The sequence below is a fragment of the Myotis lucifugus genome, unplaced genomic scaffold (genome assembly GCF_000147115.1).
Source record: "Myotis lucifugus unplaced genomic scaffold, Myoluc2.0 scaffold_159, whole genome shotgun sequence".
In the NCBI taxonomy this organism is placed as follows: domain Eukaryota; kingdom Metazoa; phylum Chordata; class Mammalia; order Chiroptera; family Vespertilionidae; genus Myotis; species Myotis lucifugus.
Window position 1 is genome coordinate 2,975,547 of NW_005871207.1, and position 12,782 is coordinate 2,988,328.

Consider the following 12,782-nt stretch of genomic DNA (forward strand, 5'->3'; position numbering starts at 1 on the left):
TCCGATCACCGGCCAGGGGTGGGCAAAGGCGGCCCTGGTTCTCCGATCACGGGCCGGGGGGCAGGGCAACCGGCTCTTGCCTGCCACCTGGGTTTCTGATCACCTCAATGGCAGACGGCTTCTTCTGTCCTTCCCCAGCATTGTGCCTACATATACAAATTAACCGCCGTCTTTGTTGGCAGTTAATTTGCATATCGCCCTGATTAGCCAATGGGAAGCGTAATGAAGGTACGGTCAATTATCATGTTTGTCTATTATTAGATAGGATATGTATACCCTATAAAACAAAATGAAAAATTCATATTCCAGAAACATACATTTTATGATCTTTTAAAAGATTTTCTGCTGTTACCATAATTCTGAATCTTAGAAATAATTTTAGGTTCATTTTCTTCTGCTTTCAAATGCATTTATGAATATAACTAGCCACTAAATATTTACATTATAAGGGTCATCAGGATGCACATGTTTAAATGGTCTTTGCTCAGGTATTACCTTATCACAGAGGGCTACTCATTTCACTCCATCAAAATTGCCCAGTCCTCTGTAGTCCTTATTTTTTCTATGGTCCTCACCTGCACAAAACATGCTGTGTAATGTACTTATTGGTTATATTTTATGATTATTATCTATTTTTCTTTGCTAAGAATGTAAGCTTTATGAGGACAAGAATATTTGTTTATTTAATTTATTAATATCTCCAATCCACTTGAAACAAAGCTGATAATGAATATAAATGTTTTTTGAATGAATGAATTAATGAATGAATGAAATGGAGGAAAATGAATTACTTATTCAAGTAATATATTTCTATAAAAACTGCCATTGTTAAGGGAAATTATAGTAAACTAGAGGCCCAGTGCACAAAAATTTGTGCACTCAGGGGGGGAGTCCCTCAACCCGGCCTGTGCCCTCTCACAGTTTGGGACCCCTTGGGGGATGTCCACCTGCTGGCTTAGGCCTGCTCCCTGGGGGATTGGCCCTAAGCTGGCAATCAGACATCCCTCTGGCAGCCTGGGAGCCCTCGGGGGACATCCACTTGCCAGCGGGGAGCAGGCCTAAGCTGCAGTCAGACATCCTTAGCACTGCTGAGGAGACAGGAGAGGCTCCCACCACCACTGCTGTACTGGCAGCCGTCAGCCTGGCTTGTGGCTGAGCAGAGCTCCCCCAGTGGGACTGCACTAACCACCAGGGGGCAGCTCCTGCATTGAGCATCTTCCCTCTGGTGGTCAGTGTGTGTTATAGTGACCAGTCATTCCCAGTCATTCCCAGTCATTCTGCTGTTAGGGTCAATTTGCATATTACCCATTTATTATATAGGATAGAGGCCTAGTGCACAGGTGGGGGCCAGCTGGTTTGCCCTGAAGGGTGTCCCGGATCAGGGTGGGGGTCCAGCTGGGGTGCTTGACTAGCCTGGGTGAGGGGCTGAGGGCCGTTTTCAGACTGGCCACACCCCCTTCAGGGTGGGGGTCCCCGCTGGAGTGCCTGGTCAGCCTGGGTGACGGGCTGAGTGCCGTTTTCTGCAGGCTGGCCAAGCCCCCCGGTGGGGACCCTCACCCCATGAGAGTGGGGCCAGCCTGGGTGAGAGGCTTATGGCTGTTTGCAGGTTGGCCACAGCCCCTTCAGGGTGGGGGTCCTACTGGATTGCCTGGCCAGCCTGGGTGAGGGGCTGATGGCTGTTTGCAGGATGGCCACAACCCCTTCAGGGTGAGGGTCCCCACTAGGGTGCCTGGCCAGCCTGGGTGAGGGGCTGAGGGCCGTTTTCAGGCTGGCCACACCCCCTTCAGGGTGGGGGGTCCTGCTGGGGTGCCTGGTCAGCCTGGGTGAGGTGCTGATGGCTGTTTGCAGGCTGGCTACAGCCCCCAGCCACCCAAGCTCCCAGTGGAGGCTGGCTGGAAGCAGGTATCTGGGATTTATTTATCTTCTATAATTGAAACTTTGTTGCCTTGACCAGAGGCCACAGCCAGCCAGGGCAGGAGGGAAGCTTGGCTTCCTCCATTGCCTGGGCAATCAAGCTTCCTGCTTGCTCCAGCTCTGTGGCTGCCAGCCGCCATCTTGGTTGGGTTAATTTGCATATAGTCACTCCGATTGGCTGGTGGGTGTGTCTTGGGGCGTAGAGGAGGTGCGTTTAATTTGCATGTTTCTTTTTTATTAGATTAGATAGCTCTATGAAACTGTAGTTTTGTATGAAAGTTGTTGAGGATAATTTTCAATCTATTGCACATTATTCTTTCTAAAATGATGCAGAGAAAGTCTTTCTTAGGTTTAGTTTGTTTTAGGGAGTATTGTTTTTTAATTCCTAAAAATAAAGTCATGTAATGGAGGAGGGTTAGGAACTCACCATCAGTCTTTGATGTTCCCCATCCAGTGACCACCACATCTGAATTGGGTGGGAATGTATAATTAGCTTCTGGAAGACATACTCTTCGAATGTTGCTTGTATATAATATTGGTGAAGAAAGATTCACGACAGCAATGTCATTCTCGTGTGCAGGGTAATGGTAGTCCTCATGAATTATAATATTCTTGATTTTTCGTTGTGCTTTTGGGTCACTTAAAAGAAGCCCAAAACTAACATTCCATTTTTGGGGATCATTGTTCCTAAAGAAAATAAATTTATTTATTAATATTGTATGCTTCTGAAAATAATTAGATATGTTTTGAATTTCTATAGTACATATAAGCATACAAAAATAAAGCTATATGTATGAGAAAAATTAAAAAATAACAAGATGGTTAGATTCTGAATAACTGAATAAGGTATATTTTAAAAGATAACCCATAAAAACTACATTTTATTCTTGTTTTTTCCAGAAAAGACTCAAGAGTAATTTAAATAGATTACTATGACAACACATGGTAAAAAGATTAAATAAAAAGTGGGCAAGCCTATGGGACAGAGTAAACATAGAAATTAAGGAAGTATCTAAATCCTCTTATATAATCATCCTATATAATAAAAGCCTAATATGCTATGTGTCTGACCATTCATTCAACTGTTCAACTGGTCTCTATGACACACACTGACCACCACGGGGTAGACACTCAGACTGGTAGATTAGCTTGCTGCTGGGGTCTGGCTGATTGGATTGGGTAGACAGGCCTCCCCTGCCTGATTGTGCACCGGTGGGGTCCCTTGGCCTGGCCTGTGCCCTCTCACAATCCAAGACACCTCAGGGGATGTTGGAGAGCCAGTTTTGGCCCGTTTCCTCAGGCCAGGCGGAAGGACCTCACTGGTACACAAATCTGTGCACTGGGCCTCTAGTTATAACTATAAATAGGAAGATATTTTATGTGCTAATCAACCAAGATACCATTGCTTGTATTTTTTATATATTTCTTTATTGATTTTAGAGAGAAAGGCAGAAGGAGAGAGAGAGAAACATCAATGAAGAGAGAGAATCATTGATCGGCTGCCTCCTGCACACCCACTACTGGAGATCGAGAGCCCACAACTCAGCCATGTGCTCTTGGCTGGAATTGAATCTAGGACCCTTCAGTCGGCAGGCCGACGCTCTATCCACTGAGCCAAACTGGCTAGGGCATGGTACCGTTACTTGTTAATTAAGAGTTTGTATATTAAGCATTGAAAATTAGAACTCTGGGACATTTTTAAGCTCTCAAGTTTGAGAGGAATTTTTGTTTAAAAATAAAATATATAGGGAGAATCGAAGATGGCGGCATAGGTAAACACCAGAGACTGCTGCCGCAAACAACCACTTCAAAAATACAACTAAAAGACAGAACGGACATCAACCAGAACCACAGGAAGGCTGGCTGAGGAGAGACTCTTCAACTAGAAGACAACAGCAAAGACAACAGCATTACGAGGCTCAGAAGAGGCGCAGTGTGGAAAATTTAAAGGTAATGAGGTGCGCGCGCAAAGCGGGCTGGTGGCTGAGGGCGCGGTTGTCGTTTTCGGTCGGGAGTGAGTCTCAGACTCTGAGCTCCAGATCCGGGCAAGTCTCTAGGGACCCAGACTCAAACGGCAGAAGTGGGACTGTCTGGCTACAGTCCCTCCGAGGTTTGCAGCGGTTGCTGGGACAGAGAGGCAGAGCCCCTGGGGACGGACTGAGAGCAGCCATAACTGCTCCCTCCGCCCGCCCTGTTGATCCCGCCCCGCCCAAGCCCTGCGCAGAGCATTTGCCTGATCCCCTCAGGCAAAGGCTAGATTAGCACCTCCCAGAGGACAGAAGTTTTCCACACAGCTGATTCTCACAGCCAGTCGGCCTGGTGGTCAAATCCCTCTAGTATTAACTACAACAATTAAGGCTTAACTAGAACAAGACTGCGCACAAAGACCACAAGGGGGTGCACCAAGAAAGCATAAAAGATGCAGAGACAAAAAAACATGACAGAAATGGAGGATATAGAGCTAAAAAACGCAATTTTGAGGGCTTGCAATAATGTGCTAGAAGCTGCCAATAAACTTGATGAGAGCCTCACAAAATCTAATGAGACCCTCGATGCTGTGATAAAGAACCAATTAGAAATTAAGCATACACTGACTGAAATAAAGAATATTATACAGACACCCAATAGCAGACCAGAGGAGCGCAAGAATCAAGTCAAAGATTTGAAATTCGAAGAAGCATTAAACACCCAACCGGAAAAGCAAAATGAAAAAAGAATCTGAAAATACGAGGATAGTGTAAGGAGCCTCTGGGACAGCTTCAAGAGTACAAACATCAGAATCATAGGGGTGCCAGAAGATGAGAGACAGCAAGATATTGAAAACCTATTTGAAGAAATAATGGCAGAAAACTTCCCCCACCTGGTGAAAGAAATGGACTTACAGGTCCAAGAAGCACAGAGAACCCCAAACAAAAGGAATCCAAAGAGGACCACACCAAGACACATCATAATTAAAATGCCAAGAGCAAAAGACAAAGAGAGAATCTTAAAAGCAGCAAGAGAAAGAGACTCAATTACCTACAAGGGAATACCCATACGACTGTCAGCTGATTTCTCAACAGAAACTTTGCAGGCCAGAAGGGAATGGCAAGAAATATTCAAAGTGCTGAATACCAAGAACCTACAACCAAGATTACTTTATCCAGCAAAGCTATCATTCAGAATTGAAGGTCAGATAAAGGAGTTCATCACCACTAAACCAGTATTATACAAAATGCTGAAAGGTATCCTTTAAGAAGAGGAAGAAGAAAAAGGTAAAGATACAAATTATGAACAACAAACATGCATCTATCAACAAGTGAATCTAAGAATCAAGTGAATAAATAATCTGATGTACAGAATGAACTGGTGATTATAATGAATCAGGGACATAGAAAGGGAATGGACTGACTATTCTTGGGGGGGAAGGGGGAGTGGGAGATGCGGAGAGACTGGACAAAATCGTGCACCTATGGATGAGGACAGTGGTGGGGAGTGAGGGAGAAGGTAGGGCGGACTGGAAGGAGAGGAGTTATGGGGGGGGGGGGAAGAGGAACAAATGTAATCTGAACAATAAAGATTTAATTAAAAAAATAAATAAAAATAAAATATATAAATGCTCTATAAAGCCAATAGAAATTATTGAAATGAACCATCAAACAAAGGGGTAAAAAAGCTTTTAGAAAAAAAAGGCAAACTTTGGTGTAATAATATATCCTTTAAAGAAATAATCATTTCAAATAGGGCTATAATATATATGGGAGGATACAGCATGAATTCAAATACCTATTAAGTAAGACCAAATGTAATAATGATGAGAAATAGAAGACTTATGTTCATTTGGGATTTAGAGTTTCTTTATAAAATTAAATTAAGTGAATCTAGCTTAGTGATTTGCAACTGAGGGCTATTTTATCCTCCAGGACACATTTGGTATTATCTGGAGACATTTTTGCTTGTCAATCCTGAGGGAATGCTATTGGCATTTGGTAGGTAGAGGACAGGAATGCTGCTAAATATCTTTGAAATCACAGGTAGCCCCCCTCCCCAAATAACAACAACAAGGACACACATAAAGAATTTTTTTGACTTAAAATGTCCATAAGTCACTGCTGACAAATCTGCATTAGCCTGAATATATCTATTTTTAAATTCATAATTCAATAAGTAATTTTAAGACTGTACAATATTAAACAGTGGGAGGTGCTGTGTATGGCCATATTCTTGAAAGATACATATCAAACTTTTAGGTACTTGAGTGCTTTGAAGCCTTTATGTGGTCCAGAGCTTACCTTATGAAACAGTGAGCAGCAGTGACAAGCCAATAGTTACTAATCAGAGTGGCTCCACATCGGTGGACACTGTTCTGTTGAAGGCTAGCTTGCCAGGGCCATTCCCCTTCCTCGGCATCTGTGCCCCCTGCTATTCTGTTGCCAGAGAAAGTTATTGTTCGCAGTCCACAACCTGCTCAAAATAGAGCTCATTAGCGTATAATGATATTCATATTGCTTATGCATACATTGCTCTAGTAAACAAATCCCCCATAATACATTTCACTGTTAACTATGAATTAAGGAAAAACTCAACAGACAGTCTTGGAAAAGTTAGGACTAACTTACTACTGACATGAGATTTCCTGAGCATTCAAAATAAATTGACATCTTCCTTCCCCAACCTCATCACTCACATACACTTTCTCTGTGTCTGTGTGACCTTGCCTGTTGTAAGGGCTAAGTGAAATTAATATTTGAAATTGGAAGATAATAATTGTATAACCAGCTATGAAGTTGCATAGGGAAATGTGTGCCTTTTAATTTCATGAGCAGTTGTTTAGAATAATTATTGCTATGAAACATTCATAGTAAAGAGTGAATGAATGTGAATATGAATGAGATATTTATGAGAGAAAGAGTAGACAAAAAAGTGTTCATACTCAAGTTACAATACACAATATCTGGATAAAAGGAATAACACATGAGGATATTCTCAAAATTATATGCTTCTCTGAATCAAGACCACTTTCATGTCAATTTAGATTCAGATAAACTGCTAGACTCTTTAAAAAAATTTATGATTTATTAATATAACTTTATTTTTATTGTTGACATTTTTACAGATATCCCCATTCCTCCACCTTTGCTAGCCCTTATCCATCCCCAATTCCTTTTTCCTCTGGTCATCACCACACTGTTGTCTGAGTGTATGGGTTATGCATATATGTTATTTGGCTACTCCCTTCATCTTCTTTCATCTAGTCCCCTCCACTCCCCTCTGACAGCTGTCAGTATGTTCCATGTATCTATGCCTCTGCTTCTATTTTGTTTGTCAGTTTTATTTTGTTCATTAGATCCTACATATAAGTGAGATCATATAGTATTTGTCTTTCTCTGACTGGCTTATTTCCTTAGCATAGATTCTTAAGTCTTTAAAGCAAATCTGCAATAATAGAACGACTTCACTGTTATTTTATCTGTCTGACTCTCTTTCTCTGATTCTTTTGACTATCTCATGTTACTCCAAATGAAGCACCAAGCTTATACCTTAACAGTTTATGGTATCTTTTAAATATTGTCAGTCTTACTAATAAATATTTTTTAGAGGGCAGAAACTGTATCTTTAAAAAAATGTATCTCCATAAGCTATCCCAGAGAATCTACTATATACAAGGTACTCAACAAATGTTTGTAGAAATGAAGTCTGTCTAGTCTACTAATTCATGAGACATCTTGGAATAAACATGATGTTTGACTGCAAAACCCTTTTCTGTAATGTGTAATGTTCCTAAGCATTTAGAGAGTGCCAAAAACTTGCCATAATCAACACTATGGGCATAGATTAAAGTAGTGGCGCTTGATCAGGGACAGTTTGCACACCACCCTCCATCCCCAGGAGAAATTTGGCAATATCTGGCTGGAGACATTTTTGGTTGTAATAATTGGGGGTGGGGGTATTGGTATCTAGTGGGTAGAGGTCAGGAATGTTGCTAAAATTTTATGATATACAGGACTGTCCCTGAAACAAAGAATTATCTGGCCCATAATGTCAATAGTGTTAAAGTTGATAAACTCTGAGTTAGAGAAAGGAGTTTATGTCAAGAATGAGATTTAAATTAATCGGAAAGGTTAGATGGTCAATTGCTTTACAGGGATGTTGTTAATTATACGTGACAAGATGTGTCATGAGATATTTTTTCCTGAGGGTGGAAAGGAATGAGAAGCACAGGGGAGGGACACGTAGACCTTTTAAAAGGCCTTCACTAGTCCTCTAAAGTCCTCAAGTATGTATATTGCTTCCGATTCCAGATTGTTCTGTTTGATACAACCCAAACTTCATTTGTTAAGGCATCCTCTTCATAAAAACCACTTAGCTGAAACAGAGCCTTTGTGATTGCTATTTTTGATGGGAGAGCTCCCACATTGACTCATTGAATGTAACTCCCTTGCCTTTTCCTCTTTCTTTCTACTCCTTAATCATGGTCCCTACAGAGGATAAAACAAACAATCCAGAACCCAAAGGTATAATGGTTCTTCCCTATCCTCCCTTCTGTTTGGACAACTCCTAAAGGAAATCAGCTTTTATTCAACTTCCTTGAGAGGAATATAAAAACAAAGATGCTTCTCTGTGAGCTAGGGGAAACTCCCCTGGGTGACTCTAACTTCCCTGTTTCTGCTCTTACTCAGCATTTTAATCTCATTCATAATTATTCATAAACTGCCATTCTGAGCTCTCTGTTAAGCTTTCAGCTGCTACCTCTTCAGTATTACCTTGTTATTACCTTGCTGAGATCTTACAGGGCACCTTGCTTTTGTTGTGTTAAAAGAGGTCAGAAGGTAAATTTCAAAGATTTTAGAATATAATGATTCTCTGGCTACTTTCAGAAACATCACCTATTGCTGCACTTTAAATACTTTATATCATGTTCCAAAACTTTATTTTTTCTTTAAACTTGTTTGGTTTTGCTTGCCAACCTCTTCTTTCTCCCCTTTTATCTAAGGTACAATCAAAATCTCAGAGAGGCCAAGTCAAATTCAGATTACTGACCTAGATGGCTGTTTAGTGTTCTAGCTGGGGAATGAATAAATTTGCAGATCTCTTTCTTACCACTGCTTTTATTTGTGTCTTGACTACCTCTCCTCTACTAACCTGACAAATTCCTAGTTGTAGATTTTGATCACATCAGTACTAAAGTTTTAATTGGAATAAGTGATTTAAGATGTCTTATTAAGTTGCTTGAGGATTGTCCAGCCAAACTATATCAGAGAGAAAAGTAATACAGCTTTGTGTTGAACTTTTGCCCAGGTTGCTCAGAAATAATTATGCTGTGATTGAAGGAGAATAAGAGCCACCAGGGTCAGTGTCACCTGTCTCTGGGGGGAGATTCCTCAGCCAGCTACCCCAATTGGTCTCACTCCCCAGATAGGGGCAGTATTTCTGCTGACAGCCAGGTTGTAGCAACCAGAGATCACCTTTATCAGGGCAGCTATTAGGAGAATGGGAGCAGAAAGCCTTGGCCAGCACGTAAGGCACTCTACTTCTTAGCACACTAAGCTTGCTTGTAGGGTCAGAATTCCATAGTGAGTTCCTAAACCTGAATTTTTCATAGGCAGAATAGAAAATCTAACAGCTGACATCTATTAAGTGCTTATTATGAGCCATGTACTCTCTTTTGAAAAGTATAAATTAGATATTTTTATTTAAAAAAGTATATTTTCAAAACAATATAATTTAGGGAAAGAGAGTAGCATTGTTTTACATTTTGAAAGTCTGTCTTAATAAAAGATGGCTGAATTTCTTATATCTGCTTCTTGTTTCAATCTACTGTTATATATTGTTTTGGTTAAACTATATGAAGAAAATCTGGTTTCACACAGATATGCAGTTGGAAAATGGAGGAGTATTTTAATTCTTGTAAGTACTTTACTTGTGCTACATTCTTTTTTCTTTACAACAACTTGGAACTAAAGACTTCAAGGTTAAATAATCTATATAAATTTATACAGTGGTAAATAGCAGATCTGGGTCTCAAGACTGACAGGTAATACTGAAGAGGTAGCTGGTTTTAGATTTTAAGTGCTTAATTAACCCTAGATCCCCTGTGCCATTATGGCACGTGGTAGTGTTCCTCATTTTAAATCCATGATATCAGTTATTTTAGGGCCAACTTCAGTCACCTTCACACAAGTTTCTAAAAGCAGGCTTCCCATTACACCTTTATGGATACCACATTGACTCTCCAGTGGAGGTCTTTTTGCCATCCAAGAAATTAAGATTCACAAGAAAATAAGTATTTGTTGATGAACTTACAGGTGTTAAGAAGATTTTCTGCTGTCGACATTTCTATGTCTAAAAGTCAAGGGAAAAGAAAATGGAAATATTTATATTTATAAACATATTATTTTGATAGTAATTAATATTAAATACTTTTCTGTGGGGAATAGATTTTTATGTAGGCATAATTATTTATTCAATCTTCATTATATAATTTCTGTGTTTATAGATTAGCATAAAGAATAAAATCTTAGTACTCATTTTTCTGTCTAAAATTTCTCAAGTTTTCTAAAATAACTAATTTTGTGAGTTTGATATTTTTAAAATTAATACTCTTTGTGTAATGTTTCAATTATTCAGAACATTTAATTAAATATGATATTTGTTTTCCATTCATTTTGGATAACAATTTTTATTTTTACTTTAGTAATAAGGCAGACTTTAACAACGTCTAATCATTTCTAGCAACTAGGGAACATTACAGGATGAGATTTACTCCAGAAAATTCTGAAAAATTGCAAAATTCCACATCCCTGCAAAATTGTAAACCTGTTTGATTTATAAGGGAGATGTGCAAGGAGAGGGTGGACAACTGAATCATGATAATGTGCAAATTTCAGATGCTGAAAACTGTAAGACAACTAGACATTTCTCTTTAAGTGTTTCTCTTCCCAAAAGAATCTCTAGCCTGACTGATAATGGCTCAGTGGTTGAGTGTTAACCTATGAACCAGGATGTCACGATTCCATTCCTAATCAGGGCACACTGGGTTTTGGGCTCAATTCCCAGTGGGGGGGGGCATGCAGGAGGCAGCCAATCAATAATTCTCTCTTATCGTTGATGTTTCTATCTCTCCCTCCCTTTCCCTTCCTCTCTGAAATCAATAAAAAAAAACCCACCCACCTCTAGTTGCTCTATAAATTAAATACTATAAGTGTCAATGTAGGTTCATTTTATTATGATCTTGGGTTTCTATAAATCCAGGAGGGAGTATCCAGTTCCATATACCAATTATAGTTACACACTCTTACATTAGGTTACACAACAAACCAGGGAGACAAAAGAATCCTTTACCAGAGAGTCAACCTGTCTGGACAAAAAGTCAGGAGCAATTTGTCAGTCAGATGGACTATGAGTAGACATGCACCACACCTACTAAACCAGGAAGGGAGCATATTTCCATCTAATCCTTCATAACTGCCTTCCAGAAGCCAAGTTTTGTTCAGCATGGTACCTGTAGAGTTTAATTTTGAGCTTTTTGTGGTTGGTAAAATATATCAAACCACATTAAGATTTTGGGAAATAAAATCATTTAACTTGACTAAAAAATTTTAATTCCTATAATTTAAGAACAAATTATTTAGGAACCCTTCTATGATTGCAGAACTTTCTTCTTTCTTTGAGGATTTCTTTATTGATGCATGACTTGCTAAAGGAAAGAAATGTTTCTGACTTATAACTTACTTTTAGTAGTTGTATTATCCCAGAACCTAATAGAATAACTATCACTTGGGTTGGTGGAAGACAGACATGTACAATGAATGGGGAAATGACATTAACTGTCACTCCTTTGGTCTGAGTCACCATGTTTCCTTCCTTTTAAGTCCCTTGGCATACACTCAAAGGCTGGAACTCCTCTGGATTTACCTCTGAATCAAGGAGTCAACGCTATAACCCAAGATACTCTGTTTATAGAGCATAAAGGAAGTGATCCCTCCCCCTCCCCCCCCCCAATAACACTGCTCCTGCTAGAAATGAGATTCCATTAATGGATAAGACAAAGCAGTTTTAAAAAACAGCCCAGCCAATGTGCATTGGTTTCTTCCATGGACCAGGCAGGAATCAAAGAAGAATAGACAAGGCCCCTGCCCTCAATGAACCTGGAGTGTAGTGGAAGAGATATATAACTAAGTAGACAATTTGATATTATGTGATAAGTGTTATGGCAGAGAACATTAGTGCACCAAGAAAAGTCAGCATAGCGGGAATGGGAACAGCTGATGACAAATTTAATCAGGAAATTACTTTTACTTAAAAAAAAAAGCTACTCTAGAGCATTAATATGACTGGTCTGCATTAGAAGGCAAAGGAATAGAGTTTGGACCTGGATTGTGGTTGATAAAATCTGAATCCTTCACTCACTGCAGGCTTTGATTAGTCACCTGGCTACATATTTAACAATAAATAGTTTTCTTTAAGCTTCTAATTATACTGAATCTATAGTTAGATATTAAATATCATATATCATTCCTCAGAGTGATGTAAATATTTCAATATGTTCATCATTTTAACTTTGAAGATTAAAAAAATTTAAAAGATTTTAACATTTAATTAGTTAAACTTTTATGTTGGTTAAACTTAAATAAACAGTTGTATATGCAGGTAGTAGATTTTAAGGTAGAACTGTGCTTCAATGTTTTTTTGTTGTTGTTTGTTTTTACCTTTATGCAATTTTAAGAAACATGAAAAATCAGAAATATTTCTTTTTATTTGGTAATATATATGCTTTTCTTATGACTTAGCCATAATTGATCTTAAGCTTTGGCAGCAGTAGAAAAGACTACTGCAATGAAGAGAGGACAGACACGTACTGAAGAGTATATTTAGACAGCTCTTTGATG

At 39.3% G+C, this 12,782-nt stretch overlaps 1 protein-coding gene across 1 annotated transcript in view; it reads right to left on the bottom strand.

Moving 5' to 3' along the window:
- Positions 1–12,782, bottom strand: part of LOC102417110 (transmembrane protease serine 11C-like) — a 55,683-nt gene that overhangs the window by 11,090 nt on the left and 31,811 nt on the right. Inside the window, exons 6-8 of the mRNA XM_006095643.1 lie at positions 10,198–10,236; positions 6,186–6,357; positions 2,342–2,601 (exon numbers count right to left, since the gene is read on the bottom strand). Coding sequence (XP_006095705.1) covers positions 2,342–2,601; positions 6,186–6,357; positions 10,198–10,236 — 471 coding nt within the window. The remainder of the gene's footprint in view (positions 1–2,341; positions 2,602–6,185; positions 6,358–10,197; positions 10,237–12,782) is intronic.